The sequence below is a fragment of the Metopolophium dirhodum genome, chromosome 8 (assembly GCF_019925205.1).
Source record: "Metopolophium dirhodum isolate CAU chromosome 8, ASM1992520v1, whole genome shotgun sequence".
Taxonomy (NCBI): domain Eukaryota; kingdom Metazoa; phylum Arthropoda; class Insecta; order Hemiptera; family Aphididae; genus Metopolophium; species Metopolophium dirhodum.
In genome coordinates, this window is record NC_083567.1 from 4,102,449 (window position 1) to 4,125,144 (window position 22,696).

Genomic DNA, 22,696 nt, shown 5'->3' on the forward strand with positions numbered 1-22,696 from the left:
ATTACTTACATATGCTGAAACATTGAAAAAATTAAAAACACAACATACAGTAATTGGTATGAAACTATAATACATTGTCTATTATTTTAGCAAGTATCTATAATAATATTTGGTAAGACACTGTACGACGGATGAAGTGAACCACTTTTATTTATATTTTTGAAGATTCCAAATAATTAATCTGTTTGATCAAAATTTAGTTAATTTACTTTTAACTAGGTATACAAATTTCTATAAGTACTATATTTAAATTAAAAAAAAAAAACTATTTTTGTGAACATTAGAGCTCGCGATTTTGACCGAGTATTAACCAACACGTGTAGTACACGTATCTTAAACGTATTACTACCCATGTAATGAAAATCCGGGTACACGTGTAATTACTCGGAAGTCCTTGTATCTTAAATACACGTGTATTTAAAATGCTATAATAATTATTAATTAATATTTTTTTTATTTATATAATGTGTGAAATCATCGAGCATATTGTCATATTTAATTATTTCCTTAACTTTTTTTGTTAATGTTCTATGTAAACTGTATTATTATTATTATTTATTACTTAAAAAAACTTAGTTTGTTAAAATCGGATTAAAAATTTATAAATCAATCATATAGACTGGTAATACAATTTTTTTTCCAAATTATTGCATAGTAAATTATTTCTACAATCTACTATTTGGAAGTATTTACATTGAAAAGTAATGAAAATGTCCCCGTTCCCAAGATATTGTCCGCTGTTAGGAGGTATCCGTTTGGGGAGATTTTACTGTAATTATTATGTACAAATATAAATAATAATATTAATATTAACACAAATACACGGATACACGGACTGAAACAAATACACGGGTACACGGATTCCAATATTCATTTGCCCATGTATTTTATTTACACGGACTTTAACACAGATACCCGTGTTTTTAAATACACGTGAAATAGGGACCTCTAATGAACATATCACCACAATTAAATATGGATCAAAAAATTTTATCATATGCTAATACAGTGAAACTTCCATTTAACAAAAAGATTCTGATCAACAAAATATTTTTAGAACCAAACCAAATTTATTCAATTCTATTTAACGAAATTCACTATAATACAAATTTTTTTTATGCTCAATGGGATTGTTATATGGAAATTTTGCTGTATTAATATTTAAATTGTAATAAACAAGTAGGAATAATGGTATATTAACTATACAAGCTAATCAAATAAAAAATCACTGTCTTAATCCTTGCTCTCCCATTTAATAGCTATATTATAAATAATAATAATAAATTAAACTAATAACAATATTCCCATGAAGTGATTACAAATCATAAATAAATTGTCCAGAAAGTTATGCTTTGTGGATATGGGCATGCTATTGAAATCGATGAATCCAAATTTGGCAAAAGAAAGGCATCGAGTTGAAGGGCAATGGATGGCACTGGAAATTGTTTCATGGTTCCTGTTGAAAATCGTAACGCCAACACCCTATTAACCATCATTAAGCAGTGAGTGAAACCTGGAACCACAATTATTTCAGATTGCTGGAAGGTAGTATTTTTAGTGATCTTGTTAAAACGTATAAACTCTTAACACTGCTAAATAATTTTAGATGTACGACACCTAAAAAACGAGGGTTGTATTCTCTGTTCAGTGAATCTACAGCCTACATTTCAAGGATCCCGAATCAGGTGTTCATCCAAATATTATCGAGAGTTCTTGGAGCTACGTCAAAGCACCGGTGTTGCAGCATTGTAGAGGAAAATAATTTCTAATTTCCTGCCAGTTTTTTTGAAAGCTGGATTTTCAAAATAGGGTTCTCGTTATGGCAGTATACTAAAAAGTTCTATTGTATTATCTATTATTTTAAATTATTTTATATTACATAGTGATACACATTTTATCTTTACATCTCCCAGTATTTATGTTATAAAACCTAATGCTATTCTAGGTACCTAATGGCAGTTAAGTTTGTAATGTTTTGCGTGTAGTGTAAATGTGTGTAATACAGCGGGGGTTACTCTGACTAGTATATTTCAAGATTATAATCAATTTTTTAAAATGTTATTAAAAGTATTTTATAGCTTTTTATCAATATTGAAAAGTCTGGTTAAATTACACGTTATACTAATATGTTTTTATTTTTGTATTATTCCATGTCAAATCGCTGAATTTAATAAAATTTGTTTTGTACAACACGTACTTAAGTTTTATCATGTATGCTATGAACATTTAGTTTACGCCATGTTATATAGTATATATACGTATAACTTACTAAAAAATTTAATTATAAAAAAAACAACATACGGACGTCAAATATAGATAATGTTCATACCATCAAGCATCGCAATAGGTCAATAGTGAATTTTTAAACTAATGGAGCTAAATGTGATCTGCAAAGTGTAAATTTGCTATGTTACGCACTTATTGTAAGACGGGAACAACACTTGCGGGTTTGGCGTCCTCTTAAGTTATTTATGAATGTGTTGTACAATGACTGTGAATTTTTATTACTTAATAGATGTAATATAATTGGAAAAGAAAAATATTTGCTTTACCCGAAATTGAAAAAAATTTGCTAAGATTTAAGACATTGTAGATGAGCATAATTTATAAATAGCATCTCATGATAGTGTATCCGTATTTTCCTTTGCTTTAAACCACTTGTTCTTAATAACATATCAGCAGTTTGAGTAGTTTTAGTAGTATCAACCTGATATTTTGCCGACATAATACTCAACAAGTTTGATGAATTGACATTTGAGTAAAAGTATTATTAAAAAAAAAAAAAAACAGCAATGTTTAACTATTATTGACACATATTACGTTTGTTTATTTTAAAAAAACACAAAAGTACAATATAATAATAATATTGTTATAATTAATACGATTCGACGAAAAAAACGAGTGATGATGATAATAATAATAATGTATTATTCTATGAATAATTGTCGACATAACATTGAACGTGTAATAACGAATAATAATATAGAACATTTGAATAACACAAACACGTTGTACATAGACTGTATTTGTGCTAAAGTGAATATTATTAAAAATATGTACTAAACAATAATAAATATAATTATAGATTCAATAATTAATTTTTTCTCATAATAGTGAAGAATCATTTGAACGATAATAATGATGATAATAATTGTAATAATAATAATAATAATAATAAGATTCAATTAACGCTCTTTTATATGATTTCCCATTGTAGGACGCTGGTGTCTTTGCCACCAATCGATATCAGTCTGGAGTCGTCGTGCAAGAAAGTCACGTTTGTCACATGACTGCTGTGGCCTCCATACACGTGGCATAGCGACTGTGGAATACAAATAAGAAAATCATTAAACACTGAAGAGTAGTAATAATTATAATAATACTATAACCAAATGTATGCAGTTTAGTAAAAGTAAACAATTTATAAACCTCTATTTGATAATTACCACACAATGTTTATCTAGAAATTTTACTTATTTCAAAAGAATTTAATGAGCAAATTATCTTGTGAAATTATTAATGCTTCTAAAATTACTGTTTTAATATATTATGGCAACTACAATAATTTTGTTGTTATAACAATAATATGATATATTAACTTAAGCTTGTCAGGTGGCTCCGCTGGGAGCCTTCCTATTCTTATCCCAAACACCATTGTCAAATTTGTCATCAAACTTACTTATTATACTATATTTGTATAGATTGTACATGATATATTGTTTTACAAACAAAAAAAGGTATAATAATAATAAAAAAAAAAACATTAATATATAAACATTATAAACGTAGAGATTAATAATGAATTGCGCTTTTCTAATGTTAACAAATTATATGGTAGTGTACTACATTCATTATCGTTGTCTTTACCTTAGGTTGTTTGACCGGGTACGAATACAGTTTCACTTTACCAAAGTCGTCTCCTGTAGCCATCACCTTGGATCCGTTTGATCGTTCGCATGCATTAACATCAGTGCCATCAGCACCTTCAGGCCATATTCCGATGGAGGAGAATGTCAAGACGCAAGAGTTGGATGCCCATGCAGTGTCCCTAAATTGAGTGCTGTGCGTGACTTGACGACAAACTTTCACTTTCCCTAATTGAATAGAAAAATAGATTCAATAACATTTACAACAATACATTTGGTTTTACATCAAATAAAAAAAAGTGGTACATACAATATAACAGCTCGTAGTCTCCAGAGTTACTGCGCAGGTGCTCGTTATCCTTTGACCAATCCAAATGAGTGATAAAGCTTGAATGGCCCTAATTCAATAAAAACAAAATCACCGCAATTAAATTTATTTCTATTAAAAATAATATGTACACCTAACACACAAAAAATATAATTATGGATACCATTTTAACAACCAATAAACTATTATTGATTACTAAAGCATACAAAGTACAAACTCAACATCAATATGTACAAACATATTGATACCTTTATAAAATATACACTAACAGCGGCAAATCAAATCATTAATATAAAATATTAAACAATTTACAATATTAATTAATTAAAAAAAAAACAAAAACAAGTAAACCTACAGCGAATTAATATGCATAATAATATTGGTTAACCACTAATGATACAATTTAATTCATCCAATGTAATATCTTTTCTGTACATTAATTTTTTTGATCTCTACAAAAACATCTACATGCAGCAACACTCGGCTCTACACTGGTAACCTACACCTACCAACATCTTGTCAACAATAGCGCCGGTGCTACATCTCCTGCGACGTTTATCTTCCCAACACTAAACATCGAGTGAGTTCAACAAAAAATAATTATGTGGAATGGGTAGTGTCATATGGGGTAATAGGTTAACAATTTTATACGGTTATTAATAAGAGCACATAAGGTTCAGATGCACAATGGACAATACATAGACTAAAATACTTACAGTGCAACGTCCTAAACGAGTGTAATGTCTGGCACCATCTGTGACCTGATATATGTAGATATAATTGTCCCTGGAACCAAGAGCAAGTAGTTGGCCGTCTGGCGAGAATTTCGCAACCTTTAAATGATAATAAACAATTTAGTGATTACAAATTTTATTTTAGTGCATTTAAATTATAATTATTTACACTGAAATTGTGCGTACCTGTATTGGTTCGTTTCCGTCAACGTGAGTCGAATAAATTTCTCGTGTTTCCGAATTCATGACAATCCATTTTCCAGATACACAACCAACGATGATTATTCTACCATCACTAGAGAATGCAGCCGACTGTGCTTGTTCCTGTATATTATGTACAGAAGTGATGTAGATATGAAATGTAAAATTTGCTAATGCGAATGTAATACTAACTGCAATGTCTTTACTCCATACAACAGAGCGAGATAACGAATCCCAAAGCTGGACAATGCGATCGAATCCGGCTGTGAGAAATTGAGCTAATGTGGGATGAGGACATAACGCCCACAGTTCATCGGTATGGCCCAGGACAGCAGGGCTGAAGCCCATCGACAATGAACCGATCAAAATGCAGTTGCGGGTGGATCCAACTAGCAATTGTGATCCACGGCCTTCAGATACTGTACGAATACCACCCAAATGTTCAGCAACCTATGTTGAAAAGAAGAAATAATTAAAATTTTAGATCATAATATTATGGAATTATTAAAATATAAAATAATAAATAGGTATTTACTACCTATCAATGTAATTAAATAATTTTTAGAAAAAATATTTAATGTCATTAAAAAATTTATGAGACATCAACATTTATCTAAAACTGAAATTTAATAAATATATACAAAGGTGTCCAAAAAAAAAAAAATTGGAATGAGTTGAATTAAAATTTAAAAAAAAAATATTTTTAATAACTGATAATTTAATACTATACTTATAGGGCCAATTGTACCGTCTACGGTCTACAGATTTTATAACCGGGCAAATTCGGCCAATTAAACTACGGTTAACTTTAATCAGAGATGGTATAACTGGCCCTTAGTATATTATTATATTCAGATACTTTCAAAACAATTATTTTAAAATTATATTTATTTAATTGTCGAATTGAATTTAAAAAAAAATTCTGGTTTAATTTGTTTTTAGTTCATAAAATATCGAGAACATAACATTAAAAATTCTTTTGGTATCAACACAATTTTAAGTTGTTCATGAATATTGTGAATAAAAAATATGTTTGCGAGAGGTTAGGTTATACACCTGTTAAGATATAACAACAAGATATATTTATGAAATTAACATAGTGAACAGTTTGATATTATAATTAACAACAATAGCTTACTTGTGCTTCATATCCAGTGGGATGCATCGAAGAGTCAAACTGGATCAGTTTACCGTCTTTGCCGCCCCCAGTTATAATGCTGCCTTCTTTCAACACACAGATGGAAAACACTGATCCTTCATGCACGTTTCGAGCGACTTTAATGATATTATTTGTGCCTATAGGTTTGGAAAGAAAATTTATTATAATACACAACTAAACTTGAACTTGGTGTGAGAAATCAACAGCAATGAACTGAAAATATTAACCACCAAGAGAGGGGTTTAGACTGAATAGCAAAGCCTGTTATTCTATCTTGCCTTGTGTCTCAAAATACCTAAATCGAGTCCGACTGCCCATAATGTATATTATGCCCAAAACCTGTAGTATTATTTTTTTGTTCGGGTACTCACCGCGTCCCCATATGACTACGGATCCGTTCGAGTCTCCGGACAAGATGTCTCCGTTTTGCGTGAAGGCCAAGCACGTCACGTACTTGGGACGGTCGCGGGTAGTCTCGAATATTCCGTTTCGCTTGTAAAGGGTACCTCCGGCATCCAGTGTCCAGAAACTGATGTGGCCCTTGCCGCAGGTGACGATCTGGTTGCGCTCCAGTGGGTGGAATTCCGCAGCCACCACGGTGTCCATAGAACACTACAAGTCCAGTAAATATAAGAATGGGTAATTGCGAATATTGTTTATTATTATTTAATATAATATTATGTTCGTCAATATATAGACCATTGACATTTCTCCCCCGACTGTTTTAGGTGTAGTAGGACATTTTCCTTAATTATTTTAGATTCTGAGCGGAACGATGAATGTACTGATTTTACAATGATGTGTGTTTTTTTATATTTTTTTAATTTTTTTTTTTGTATCTGTCATCACCTTTTAGGACAGTAAAAGTGCTTAGATTTTCTTCAACAGTATCTTTTCTGATAGGAAAGTGAATCAAGTTGGTACTTTGGGGAGTCAAAAGTAAAAAAAGGTGGGTAAGTGGATGTCCCTCTGCTGTACAGTAGGTTAAAAGTGGGTCACTGTAATGGATGTTGTTAAATTTGAATTCAATGATATAATATCATTGTATAAGAAAAACAATTATGAGCGAAAACGGTCAGTCAGCCTATGATATTACCAAGTATATATTTTAATGATATTATTGTGAATAAAGTAATTTATATATAAACTATTTATGTGGAACCTTGTCTTAAATTTTCAATCGTTAGCTATAAAAGTAGAACATTTTATAAATTTTTAACTACAAAATAATTATTAAATTATAAATTAGATTTAAAAAGAAAAATTTTTATGAATTCTTAACTCAAAATAATTTGATAATTTTCGTGATTTTTCCGTATTTTAAGATTTGAACTTTAAATGCTTATAAATAAAAACTGTGACTAAGGATTTTTAATTTTTTTCATCTGCCTTTGAAACAATAACCTAGGAGCCTTCTATTAAATTTTCAAGCTTTTTTAACCAACAAATAAAATTTTATTGATATTTATAGAAACAAAAACTAAAAAAAAATGGAAACTGAAAATGCCCGTAAACAGTTCAAAATAAGTCAAAATATTTGGAAAATGTTATGGTGTATAGAAAATGCTTATATAAACATTCAGTCAAAATTTCATGTTCCTACGATCATTTGTTTTAGAGTTGCGCCAAAAACCAAAATCGATTTTCTCGAAAACAGATTTTGCGTAAAAATTACCGTTTTTCCTTAATTTTTCTTTTGTTTTTCACGTCGCTTTTGAAAACTACTGGGAAATTTTTACTTTTGACACCCCCAAAGTACCAACTAGATTCACTTTCCTATCAGAAAAGTTATTGTTGAAGAAAATCCAAGAACTTTTACTGTCCTAAAAGGTGATGACGGACACAAAAATAAAAAAAAAAACACATCATTGTAAAATCAATACATTCATCGCTTCGCTCAGAATCTAAAATGAGGGGGAAATGTCCGCATCAAAAATATATCGGGGGAAAATGTCGTACTACACTGAAATTAGTCGGGGGGAGAAATGTCCGCGATTCACCGGGGTATGGTATACGCATGGGAGAAAGTGGAGGTGGCATAGGCGTAAATAGCAAGTGTTTGAAATTTAGGGGCTGTAGGTCTATACTTGATACTCTTAAATTATAGTAGTGAAATCATTAGTTTTTGTGGGGGCTAAGATCCTACTTATTCGCGCCCATGGGAGGTGGCAAACACTTACATGCTGCAGGAGCGTCGCCGAAGACGACGACAAGAAAATAAATAAAAAACCGGAAGTCGGCGTCCAAACGACGGTAAGCCGCAAGGTCGGACGATTATAACAATGACTACCTAATAACAATAATCGTTATTAACGATTCGACTGACCTTGGTCTCCGTGATCTTGTGACCCTTTTCGTTCTTCTGCCAGTCCCACACGGATATGTTGTGATCGTTTCCCTCGTCGATGGCGCACAAAAGGCTACCGCCGTCCTGTCGAAACCAAAATGTGAGTTTGAAAAGCAAAATAATAAATACGATATTATACTATTTGTAAACCGAATGTCATCGGCCCAGATAGTATGACGAGCTGACGAAAATCCACAGGTAGACTTACCGCTTTGGAAAACGACAGACAGCTGATTGACCGTTCGAATTCGCCCAATCCCAACACGACCACCGTCGCCAAGCTGACCGAATTCCACACTCGGATATGGGGCTAAGGAAAGAAAAAAAATACGTTTAATAATATTTTGGTACGTTCGTTTTCGGGACGGATTCGCCAAAGTCTTACTTTTCCCTCGCGTCCGTCGTGTCCGGCGGTCTGGCCAGTAGCCACCAAAAGCTTGTTGGGGTGAATGGTCAAACTGGAAAATAAATCAAAATTACATTTTTTAGTTACAATTTAACTACTTGACATCGCGGCTCGCGAGACGAGTAGACGACGTTATTTCCAGGTATTTATCATATATAACGCCATCGACCGCGATACCGCGCGGAAATAAAATTGTTCTAATGAATAACAGAAAAACAAAATACGACCAACGTTGAGAGAAAAAACGTATATAATATATAGGTCTCGTGTCGAAAAAAGTAAAATACAAATTTCAAAATTATTATTATTATTATTATTATTATTATTTTTATAGCATAATAACAAATCTATTTTAATTTTTAATTCGTATCGATTGCGTTCAATAAAATAGCATTTCAAAGGGTTCAGCGAGTTTTTAGAGGGAAACTTTTATTCAAAAACAGAAAATCAGCTGTGGGTGCTGCAACCGATATCAGCGCACTCTCGCGAAAACTCCAATCTGACCCCACCAACCCTGGTATCTATAATTTGTTATGGCCGGTCGGTATAAGATGCGCAAACCACTGCAGTTACCATTTGATGTCGTCCGTGTGTCCCAAATAGTGTCTCTGGCTTTGTTCTTCGACGTTGTACAGCACGGCCACAGAGGCCACGAAGTATACCATTTCGCCGGTGGGCAACAGGTATAAGTTGGAACGGCAGTCTTTCCCTCTGTACCCATAACTGTAGATTTGGACGGTTAAGGAAAACAATAATAATAATTATACCCGTCGATAGGTACCGCAGAATAGGGTTGTTCGTTGTTGCAGTATTATATTCAGTAAAAACATCTCCACAGCGGACATCACGGCGGAATTAGGTACGACACGTCCGCTGTTATAGGAGGGATATTTTCCAACGGATATTTATGCCGAAGAATTTAGAAGTGTCCGTTATTGAGAGTGTACTCGCTAGCGAAGGATGTCCGTAAACAGAGGTTTCACAGTAGGTACGGTGAGTATAGTAGGTACAGTAGAGCCTCGATAGTCCGGACCCCCGATAATCCGGTGAACGCGGTAATCCGGACGGCAAAATTCCATTTGTAAATATGATAAGCAAATAGATTTTACGAGAATTCCCGCAACCCAATTAATCTATAAGATATTGTTATCGACAAATACAATTTTGTCATTTTTATTACCTGCTGTTCCTAGTACATAATAAATCGATACCCGATAGTCAGTTCGTTTACTTCTTTCTTGTCGAGTGGTTATTATTCTTGTTTGTTACAATGGCTCCTCGTAAACACGTAACTTTGACTTTAGATCAAAAAATTGAAATATGGTATATGGTTATATTTTATATTGAATTTTCATACTTTTTCTGTAACCCCAAAATATACAATCAATGTAACAATAATTTTGGTTTTTACAATTTTGTCGTAAAAAGAATGTTTATCAGTATTTATTAATTTTATAGAATTATTTAGTGTAATAATGCTGAGTTTTCCTTATCGCGTCTATAAAATAACAGTTATCTCTAACAGACTTTATTATTTTATCAATTGACGGATGACTAATGAGACAGTTTATATATTATATAATGTGTTGATTTGCTAAACAAACCGAATCGCTTTTTTTCGATATAATAAATTATGATTGTAGTGATATAATTATTATTTATTATTGGCTTAATGCATATTGTTTTAAACACTTTTTAAACGTATTTTATTTATTTATCAGTACGGAGTGCATTTCGCGAATTAATAAATTACTATACCTATCATATTTATTATTTTTATCGTTATTTACAGCGTGGAAAACATAATATGACGAATACACACAGCGTGTATCATTATTACTCATTAAACGTAATGTACGTTTGAAATCAAAAACTATGTAATTTCGTTTTAAGTAGTCAATTATTGCCCACTAAATAGTATATAATTATAACACGATAAACTCGACATTGCAGGTACTTAGGTTGGTAAATCGCAGAAAAGTCAAGAAATGTGCATTGTCTACCAAAATCTAATTGTCATAGGTAATTGTATATAATAACAATATTATACAATGCAGGTACCTTTATGACTATACCTAATCCATAATAATATCAACTTCAAAATACGAAATCGTCGTTTGAAAGTGGTAAAAAAAAAATCTGATAATTTTCAAAAAAAAATGTATAGCGTAATATCACAGAACAGGCGGTAATGGTAGTATTCAAACCAGCACCTAACCCGGCTACTTGATAATAAAAATAAAATATACAGTTTTTCAATAAAAGCTAAATATAATAGTATATCACATAATATAATTATTATGAAAATATACTATATATGCGCTTGTCTAGTGCAGCAAAAAAGGATACACCCAATCGAGTTTTAGCTTGGACGAAGGAGCGGTGGCCACTTTGGTGATGTCGTAGGACGCGATCTCGGCAGTCGGCGCGTACAGGTTGATGGGACGTCCGCGCAGGAACATCCGTACGCTACCCTCCTCTTCATTGTACGTAGCGTCACGTGTACTGCGGAAAACAAACGCACAATTATTATTGTTATAATATAATATACATACAATACTACAATGGGCGAACAAACAAACAAGTGATCAAATTGTCATACACTTGAGTATAGGGGAATGTGCTATTATGTCAAGAAAATCGGATAATATACTTAACGATATTATATTACACTATACACACTGTATATACGTTATAAATTATAATATTATACCTATATGGTTAGTTCTAAATGATGCCCAATATTTCTTAGTATTTTTGTAAATAATCTTGTTAGACGAGCGTTCCACAACGATGAAATTATGGACAAGCGTAGTTTTAAATAATTATAAACTACGTGCTTTCATAAGACCCTACCTAAAGTATAACCCCCAAACACCTCCAACACAAATCATATAAGTTGACAGTAGGTAGGAAATCGAAATATGTAATGTTTAATAATAATTTGTAACGTATTTGATTAATATAATAATAAAAAAAAAAAAGGCCAGCACGAGAGGGATTAGACGGAGCGACAGCCAACCCAGACTTAAGACTTCGGCAAGACCTGGCGAGTCAACCGCATCACTACTCATATACTGCTCGTCAGTCGCCATCATTAAAATATACAATATTAATAATATACAAAATGCAAATTATCTCGTAACGGTAAACGTAGGTACCTACTATACATTTATTACATAAACATGTATGCCAAATCTATAACGAATCGAAAATCGTATCAAAAGCGACGAGCTCGGAATCGGTTTGACGTGTGTTAAAAATATATATTTTCCTCTCCATTACCCGCGAGATACTTAATATAATTTAAAAAAAAAAAGTATATAAACCTTTTGGCGTCGGTACGATGAGGTGGCATTTTAATTCCTATATTATACGTCAAGACTGTTGAATACACGCAGGGCACAAAACATATACAATAAGATCATATAATTATTTAACACGCACACTGACAATTATTTAATCGAAATAAATTAGAGAGTGCGGACGAGCGAACGGTCGACCGGACAGCCAACGACTGAAATCGGTTTCGCCGTCCGGTCCGGTTGTGTACACAGTACACATCACGCGCCGTTCGCCAATTGTGACGTGTACGAATCTCCCTCCTCAGCCAGAAAAAATTCTTTTTACCGTCTATGAAGGGATTTTAAAATAATACACAAAATCAACAAACACGCAAACTCCTTTACCTCGATAGTAAACTCGACGCGACATAAAACACTCAAATGTACCGGTACACATATATATAGGTAGTCAGGTAGATAATAGATATTATACCTATAGAAAATCCTATATATAGGTACATGAGCATTTACGTGTTCGATTTATACGATTTTCTTATCAAATCGTAGACAATACTAAAATGCGATAAAAAAAAATTAATTTTAAACGACTGGATTATAGCGTATTGTGACTTGGTAATTTTAACGTTTTATCACTGATTACAATATAATACGTCGAGCTTACGCTATATTATATTTAAATATTTTATGCATACGAATATAGAGTATAGACGTCTACGGACTACGGGTTACTTATGGTAACCACTAACCTTTACCGTTTCTCCGGTGAATAATTATAATTTAAAATAACATATAGGTACGTCGTTATATTTTTCGTTGTGTCTATCTGCTGTAATTGTGTGCACTGTGCAGTAAAACGGAACAATATAATAAATAGAAGACAACGATAGAATAATATACGAAATAGACTTCGTCTCCTCCTCCCACAACACATAAACACACTGAAATCGTGTTTATGTTATAATAATAATGGACGTATTCGTGATCTCAACAATACGCGTTTAATGTAGGTACGGCGTTCGTAGTTCAAATCGTTTTAAATAGGCCGGGAAAACGCCTCGAGGTCTGTCCGAGCAATTACTATAAGAAAAGTCCCCGTCGCTTACCTTTATAGAGATATGTATGCCTACAACTATATAGAGATGGACAAGTTATACCTACATAAAACTAACTATCTAACACAGCATATAACCATAATACAACAACCGCTAATATTAGTAAGTGAAAAAAAATAAAAATCATAAATGTCTATTACTATACAGGCTTTCAGAATGAGAAATAATTGAAGATCTCAAATCTCATTAGCAAAATTTTTCTCATAAGCTGTTTTTGACCAAGACATATCTCGGTCCTATACAAGCCTGGTAATTGTATAACCGAAAAGGATTTAACCGAAATGGCTGATAAATGTAATATTAAAAACTATAATGCATAACATTTGTTTATTAGGTATAATTTGAATCGATATTAATGTATAATTTTTTTATCATATTTTAATATGTTTAAATTTAAAAACAATTTATTCTTGTTAGATATATCTTGTATAATATTAAATAGGTATTAACACTATTAACTAGGTAAATTATTATTACTACAGAATTTTCCTTTAAAAAGTAAATTTATGAAAATACTAAGCACCCAGGTATAGATACAAAATGTAAAAAATATGTTTTCCAGTATCTTCTCTATTTTTCGACCCACAATAATTAATTTGCTAATAAATATGTAAAACAAAATGAGTTTACACATACCTACCTACAAGATGAGAGTTACAACATTTATGGCTCTAAAAAGGTAATAAGATTGGTTTCGTTCGAAAAAAAATATACATATTATTATGTACCAATTAGTACCTATAGACACTAAACAGGTCCAAATGTTCCGATTAGGATAATGAGCTGTGCACGATTTCAAGTGGTTGATTTTTCACAGGAAATCCGTGAAGTTTGTAAGTTTTTCACTCCTTAAGCCGATTACAAATTGCCGGAAACGTATACGGTAAGAAGAGACTCGTAAAACGCCCGAAACGGGGCGCGGATTTGCTGCACTTCAAGTGTCACGGTCAACGGAGTTAATAATTAATTGTATGCGCATTGCGTACAATGAAATGCTTCGAATAAAATATATTATTATGAGATCGCATTAATCGCGGTATAAGGTTGCGGGTAGGTCGTAACCGCCGCATAGTCGTGCACGATCAGTGATGACTGATGACTAACATAATATATAATATTACAAATAATAATATTATGATATACTTATGTACACTACAACCGCAGTGGTTCGTGCGGGGTACACAGCTTGGACTTGGGGATATGATATAAGAAAACGGCGTTAAATTCATCGAATCCCATTATACACATTACATATGGTATAATGGTCCTCCGCGGATAGGTACTTGTCTGCGCACTTTCATATTATATATGAAATTTTTTTTATGATATTTTATTCGAGGATGTACATTGTACACTGTATAGGTATAAAACTGCAGGATTTACACTGCAGGATATTGTTCGGTCGCCCGTCCACAAGAAAAAGATTAAGAACTTGTCAATATTACTCTCATCTAGTCATCATCTACCCGTAAACTATTCACAGTGTATCCTCTCTTCCTACTTATACAGAGACTTGCACGTCATTATGTCACTATACAGCGACATTTATTGTTTCCATTACTGCCGGTCATTCCAACAGGCGACATGGAAAAATCGTAGGTAGGTAGTACTACGGGGCATCAAGGTTCATACAATTAGAATAAAATCACGTACTGTCGAATCGAATGACAATCACTCGATCTGTACTTCAATTTTGGTTTTTGATCTATTGATTTCAAAGCTTTATATTATGGTTCTTGCATTATTTTTTAGTTACCTAAACATATGTATTATTAATTATATTTTATTTTAAAACTATAAACTATACATCAAAAGAAATTAGAAAATGACGTAAGTTACCATCGCAGACTATACAATCATCCCTTATTTTTATTCGTTAAATTAGTTTTACGCGAAATTCAGCATAAACCCACTGCCCGGAGAAAGCAATAAGGACCGCGTTTTTTCCTCTACGTCACCCGTAAGTCGTTACAAATCCGTTTGTCAAAATCGGTATACCCGGTATATTTTATATTATCCGTTATATAATTTACGCGGAGAAATAAACAAAATTCCAATTGTGCGCATTATCAACAAACTGCCATTGCAGTATAAATTAGAATACACAAATTGTATAGGATTATACAACCACCAACTGTTTTCTTTAACGATTCGACTTGTTCGTAAACAGGTATTATTTTTCGTTGTGCGCGTGTACTCCGCTAAAACGAGACTGGATTTCGAAAGTATTATTCACACGTCGCGTATAGCTCGATATGATCGCGAGAGTTCATCATAATAATAGTGTCGTTATTTGAACGATTTTTTTCGAAACTTCGAGCACGAATAGAAATTCGAACTAACGAGTTTCGACATCACGACGAGGGGGGGGGGAGGGGTACGGTAGAAAAACAAATCCTGATTTTCAAAATTCAGAAATTTGGTAGGTTTGTGAAAAGTGTATAGGTACTTAAAAACATTAATCAGGGCGATAATATATATAATATACTGTTATTATATAGCAAACATTGAAAAATCGATTTACTAATATTACACAAGAATATTAAAAAACAATATATTTCCTGCACGATAGCCAAAATTATGTAAACCCCAAGCGAGTTGCCACTATTAAACCTTCTTGCCCCAATAAAATGAATAAAGCATATTATATATAGAAATGACGTTAATGGCGTGTCTTTCCTTATTTATACAAACACTATTACCACGAAAAGTGGTAAGAGACTTTTCTTAATTGTATATGATATCATTATGCCCATATCGAAAATAAAACGTCGATGACGTGACATACTATATTGATATTATATATTTTTTATTATATATGTATTTTAGCCTGTAGTTTGAATTATGATGGTTACGCGCCGTACAAGTTTGTTTTGTTTAAAATATACGTGTTGTTTATCGATTTTACATTTAAAATGCAGATTGTCATCGTTAACCTATATTGATTGTGTTTTCAATAATTGATGAAGGACAAAGATAATCAGTAAAAAAATTATCACCGAAATTATGGCTAATGTATATAGCACGCACATATACCTACATCATAGGATAATAATTTGGAATTTAAATAAATTATAAAAGTTAATAATTATGGTAATAGTCACCGCTTAAGCAAATGTTTAGTCCAAACAAATATTACACAATACTAAATATATATATATATATTAAACAGTAATACCTACAGTAGTAAATATACATAATTATACACTAAATATTTTTAAATCACGTAGCGAATTATCTATTTCAATCGCGTAATACTACATACCTATATGCACGTAAAAATGGAATATACTATTAAGTTATATATTATGAATCCCTATGATACATTTTTAAAAAAATACCCAATACATAGGTATATTCATAATAACCAAAGTTAAAAATCAATATTCTTCGTTTTGAATTAATAATTGAGCCTTTCGCTGCTTTGAGAACTGCAAGAATTTCGACATTTCGTGTACCTATATATAATACTGTCGAAAAAGCGTACCTACATATTATATTATATACATAGTACGACGAGCCTATAAATTGGAGATTTGCAAAATTACAAATTGTCGTTTGAAAATGGGTACTTTATTAAGACGAGCTGTGGATAGGTTCCCGTTTAAATTTGAGATGTACCTCACAACGGCGAATTCAGTTAGAGTTTACCCCTTTCCTCAGTAAGAAATAGTTCTAAATAAGCACATTTTATTTTTCGTTTTTACAAGCTGTTAGGAGAGCGTTTATTTGATAATGTCGTATTAATATTATGGTTTAATTTTACAAAAATAACATTATAATACTTAAATCTTTTTTATATCAATTAATTATATTTTAAATATTATATAATAGTAAGTTTAAATAACAATCTATATTGTTTTACACTCGGATAAAATAACAATAAATTATAATAACGACAAATGGAATATACTATCGGATGTAGTATTGTATACTAGTAATATATATTAGTGGCGCCAAATTTCTAAAAATGAAATCCAGCCAATTGAAAATACAGCGGCCACAAGCTCCACATGTGGCCAACAAGTCCTACATTTCTACTTCGTATAGGTGGAAATGTGGAATAACAGTTTGTAAAAGTCTAATTTGCTGATGAAAAAATACACAGTATTTTATATAATACTAATCATAATTTGATTTACCCGTAGTCAATACTCTTAGAAGTGGTAGGCTAATAATATCTATGCATAATTATAATATAGCAATTTGAATATAGGAGGTAAAATATTTGGTAGCCCTATTTTCAGAACCCTTTAAAAAATTATGTTTACATATATATTTACTGTACAAACCTTTTATATGTTTTAATCAATATAAAAGTCCTATAATTATTCAACATTAATAAATAATGAAATACTATATTTTGTAACTTATTGGTCGTAGCATTATATTATTTTATATTATGAACAAAAAGTAAAAGCCCTGGATAAAACGTATTTAACCAATAACCATATTCACCTAGTACTTATAGGCCTATATAATATTAAAGGCGAAAAATTATCAAAAATGTATGTCTCAAATAAAACAATTTTTTTAGTCGACTTTAAGATATTAAAGACTTAAGCCCTTCCAAAATGTTGATTCTAGTTACACCTATGATTTTCATTGAAAATAAAAATACATTAGCAAATATCAATTTTCAACATTTTAAAATGAGACATGTCATGTACCAAAAGAAATTAAGAACACAAATTGGTTCTAGAAACAGGAGTTAAAAGATCAGAGCAATATTTTATGAAAATTATCGAGGATTTAAACTGATGAAAAAAAAATACAAATATTGAAACTATTACATTCTTTGCTTCACTCAGAATCTAATTTTAATTATTAAAAAATAACATAAAAATATTATTTGCATAAATAAAAATTGGTTTTAGAAAGTGTCTTTCGGCCGGCTTAACATACCCAAATAATATCAGACTCATACGATATTTTTATTTATGAAAAAGTTCTAAGTGAAATTATTAATATTAGATAACTGCCACATCCCTCAAGAGGACGTCACTTACATCACTGTATTTTGAGCACAAAACAAGTTTTGCGCGGACTAACTTAACGTAAATTATGGAAGCGGTACCTATATTCATCGTACAGCAACCAAAATGTCATACCATATTATAATAGAGGAGAACATTATAATACACTTAGTGCAATATACTGTGTAATAGTTTTGAAAAAGATTTTGTTGTATCATCATTGCGAGATCGGGAAATGTACTTGGGATTTTTCAAGTGCTGATAGTTATTAAGGTGTAAACATCGTACTCCTGTTTCCTCAATCGGTACATTTAATTTTAATAAGACCGCAGATTATAGTTTTGCTAATGATTTCCCGGACTTATACCATTATATATATGTACCTGTATGTGTATAATGTATATAGCTGTTCGAGTTCTTATTCCCCGCCAGCCTAATTGGTGTCCATATCGCTACAACTTTTTTCCATATCTGCAGTGAGCCGATTTGTTTCCCTATTCATATTTAATTTCTGTTCGAAGTTTGTAGGTTAGTTGTCATTTCTGAGTTTAAAGTAATAGGTACTTAAATAGTAGTTCCAGTGGCGTGTACTTTCATTGGGGAGGGGGGTATACTTATTATTGCTAAGATAAATCGCAGGGTAGTGCCTCCCGCATTAATATTATATACAAAACCAAGTTCATGGGGGATCCATCCTTGATATCCCCTCGTGAATACGCCCATGAGTAGTGCATATATATATACTATATATTACTATCTAAATTCTATGGATATATTAGCAGACCAAAAAATAACGAACTCCCTGTGAAAATACATAATTCACATACAGAAATATAACAAAGTAATAGTGAAAGGAAACAATAGCACGTGAAAACATACATATTAACATACATTAGAGATACCATCAGTGTACTCTGTACGATGATCGATAAAAATATATCGAAATGGGTATTTTATCGAATACTGCGATTAACTTTAATAGAGTTTTATTAAATTTAAATCTACTCCCGAAGTGTATATAACTACCTATAATATAATATAGAAATAATATTGAATAGATTAAAATCTATTGCATAATATTGTATTGTTGTTATTTTATTCACAAGGACGATGTTTTTTATTTTTAATAATTATAGGTAGGCACCTACTACAGAGAAAAATATAAAATGAAAAAGCAATAGAAATAAATTTAAATAAACGAAAAACTTTCTAGAATACACGAATTAAAACATTCCATTATATAATTGTTACTATAATTTTTAGGTAGTATAATATATAATAGTGACTAGCAGCTATTTATAAAATTACTATAATGAATTAACTAAAAAAATATAAAATACGAATTTGTTCCGATGAATTATATATGTATAGTATATTTTTTAATACATAGTGATAATCATGTGAATCAAAATATGAACCGATTGAAAATCTTTTAATTTATAAGCTTATTTAGAATAGAAATGCCTAATAAATATAAGTACACCTATATATATTATACAAATTATATTATTATTAAATTTTTCATTACTAATTGACTAAAAAATTTAATGATATGAATATGTTATAATGTGAAAACCAAAGATCGACAATGCATGCTAACCTCAGCTGCGAAATTTGGGACCGAGACAAACAAACTGCATATTATACTATCGAGCGTGAAAGCACAGAACTTATATTTTACATGGAGTATGTTGTATGTGAACTGTGGTCATGTAAAATTGAACCAATATAAGAAACACCCCAACTATAGCCATATCATATTCATCATAAATATGATTTAAACTATTCTCAGATTTAAACAAACAAAAAAAAAGAGATTGATCGAATAAATATTATTTTTTCAATTGCCACGGAGTACAATTTCATATTCATTTCTAATTACAAAACATCATTTAAATTTCGAATAATAATGAACCAGGATAAAAATTTTCGCTAAATTATAAATATCGGAAAATAAATAATTAAAACAATCATTTAACCAAAAATTACAAAAAGTTTCTTTGTTGGACTAGACAATAGCATGCAAAACTACTATTATTGTTTCACGATGCACCTCGAAATGTGTTTAAAACTATTATTGTTTGACAAAATAATTTTTCTAAAATAATGTCGCCCATTATTTTTATTTCATACATTAATCACCTTCATTACAAAAATTATGAATAATATATGGGCCATCCATGGATAGCTTGCTATTTTTAATGTGTTTGGATATTAAAATCTTCTTTATGCGTATACATACCTATTTACCATATTTTAATACTGCCTATCGCATTAAACATAATGCAAAACATTTTAATGGTTGAAATGAACTATTTGTGATTAATTAAGCAAACATTTTATTTTACAATTGTGTTTTTAAATTATACCTATTACCTATATAGAAGTTAAAATAGGTTAAATTTTAATTCACGGCTTAATGTTGCTATTTGATTTGGTTGTAAAATGAATTATTATAATCAATTAAAATGCTGAAAAAGGCGAGCAATTGGATTTCGTTAAAACAAAATGATATCCAATTCTATATTGTATTAAGAACCTATTTTTAGGATCGTTTTTTAATCATAATGACAAAATGTAGAATTTATTAAAAAATATTTTTTCCCCGAAATAATTCAAGCAATACAAAATGTAATTTAATTCCAAAAACATTTCACTACCCTATAATTTCGTATAACCACCGTCTTTCCATCCTTTTTATTGAAATAACATCTGTCCTTTGACATTTTCAAAATTAAATAATTGCTGCAGATTTATTTCAGGGTATTTTATTGTTATCTCGATATGACATAATGTAAGGGATCCCTTACATAAATCTATAGAAGCGGCGTCGTCGGATAACGGATCAAATCTATAACTGTAATACAATAAATGTCCAACATAAAATTAAAATAGGTAACCGAAAATAGTTGCAAACTTATATACTTAATATACCTACCTATAATGTAATACATATGAACGAAATATTAATATTACTTAAAGCCCTGTGACACGATTACCGAACAATCAATATATAATAATTCATTATTTTACTTAAAATATAACATCATTGTTTATTATAATTTATAATTATATCATGTACGAGTATATGTATACAAAGCGGACGATAATACCACGTGGAGGTTTACCTCCATCACAGCTATAAAATATAAAAGCCAATTTATATTATCGACGATAGCATATAATATAATATTTTATATTATTATAGCACATACTTGTTGTTTGCAGCGGTCGTCTTACTATTAGTCTTATTAACCGGAGTCGTCGGCTTACTGCCGGTCTTATTTTCCGGAGTCGTCGGCTTACTACTACTCTTATTGTCCGCGGTCGGCGTTTTAGTAGTACTCTTATTTTCCGGAGTCGTCGGTTTACTACCACTCTTACTGTCTGCAGCCGTCGGCTTGCTGTTACTCTTGTTATCGGAAGGCATTTTCTTTAGTAACTCGACCGGAACTACGGTGATCGCCGTGCGAAGTGTGTATAACACTATTGGTTAGGTATATCGGACGAAAAGGATCGTTGAAAATGGCTTGTGAATGCAATCGAAAATTATTATAAATACGATGGGCGATGGACGTGTGCAACGGTCGTACGAAAAACGTGCACTGCCGGAACGAGACAAAATAACAATGATGTCACTGGCGTCAAACGAACGCCTATATATATGCACGCGATATACTCCGCGACCACCGTCCTTGTCTGGGAACTGCGGTTTTATACAATCACTACTAGAATGCGCATCTCCTCCGATAATAAATCTGTCCTACTCTATCAAACGGCCCACAATTTATTATTGAAATTAACGAACTTTGAAATTCCAACGCCCAAGGCCAGAGCAATATAGCGCCTTAATAAAACCACGAATTATATTTTTGAACGTATATATAAATATAATATGTATACTATTACGATAACAATATAATATTATATTTATACAATACCCAATTATTGTAAAATTAGTCATTAATCACTATATGTTACGATATTATGTGTTTATGTATTATAATTTAAAGATCAAAGAAGTATAGAGACAATACTGATCAACGGGGGACAAAGTGGCCGAGCGAACTAAGGCGTCGGTTGCGACGCGCACCGACGTCGGTTCAAAACCTCAGCTGCGGGTGGGTTAGGTTAGGTTAGGTTAGGTTAGGTTTCTTCGGGCAAGTCACGGTGTCTGGAGAGAAGATGTGCCGCCATCTCCCACCCGGACATGGCAGATATCTACAGATGCCCACAAAAAAAATTGCCAAACTAACAAACAC

At 31.6% G+C, this 22,696-nt stretch overlaps 1 protein-coding gene and 1 long non-coding RNA gene across 4 annotated transcripts in view; one reads left to right on the forward strand and one right to left on the reverse strand.

Annotated features, from left to right (window-relative positions):
• Positions 1–2,159, forward strand: LOC132950321 (uncharacterized). Its single transcript, XR_009665192.1, has 3 exons — positions 1–56; positions 1,342–1,545; positions 1,607–2,159. It is a non-coding gene; the product is annotated as an uncharacterized LOC132950321 (long non-coding RNA).
• Positions 2,160–2,793: 634 nt separating this feature from the next.
• The window catches only part of LOC132949983 (echinoderm microtubule-associated protein-like 2), a 56,123-nt gene continuing 36,220 nt past the window's right edge, over positions 2,794–22,696 (reverse strand). For 2 of the 3 annotated variants that reach the window (XM_061021143.1, XM_061021141.1), the window contains 14 exons: positions 11,391–11,546; positions 9,615–9,764; positions 9,021–9,093; positions 8,844–8,945; positions 8,615–8,719; positions 6,660–6,900; positions 6,268–6,425; positions 5,322–5,579; positions 5,115–5,252; positions 4,911–5,027; positions 4,704–4,763; positions 4,177–4,264; positions 3,868–4,094; positions 2,794–3,322 (listed from right to left, as the gene is read on the reverse strand). In XM_061021143.1, coding sequence (XP_060877126.1) covers positions 3,197–3,322; positions 3,868–4,094; positions 4,177–4,264; positions 4,704–4,763; positions 4,911–5,027; positions 5,115–5,252; positions 5,322–5,579; positions 6,268–6,425; positions 6,660–6,900; positions 8,615–8,719; positions 8,844–8,945; positions 9,021–9,093; positions 9,615–9,764; positions 11,391–11,546 — 1,999 coding nt within the window. In that variant the 3' untranslated portion in view covers positions 2,794–3,196. The remainder of the gene's footprint in view (positions 3,323–3,867; positions 4,095–4,176; positions 4,265–4,703; positions 4,764–4,910; positions 5,028–5,114; positions 5,253–5,321; positions 5,580–6,267; positions 6,426–6,659; positions 6,901–8,614; positions 8,720–8,843; positions 8,946–9,020; positions 9,094–9,614; positions 9,765–11,390; positions 11,547–22,696) is intronic. The other variant, XM_061021142.1, reaches the window with a different exon arrangement.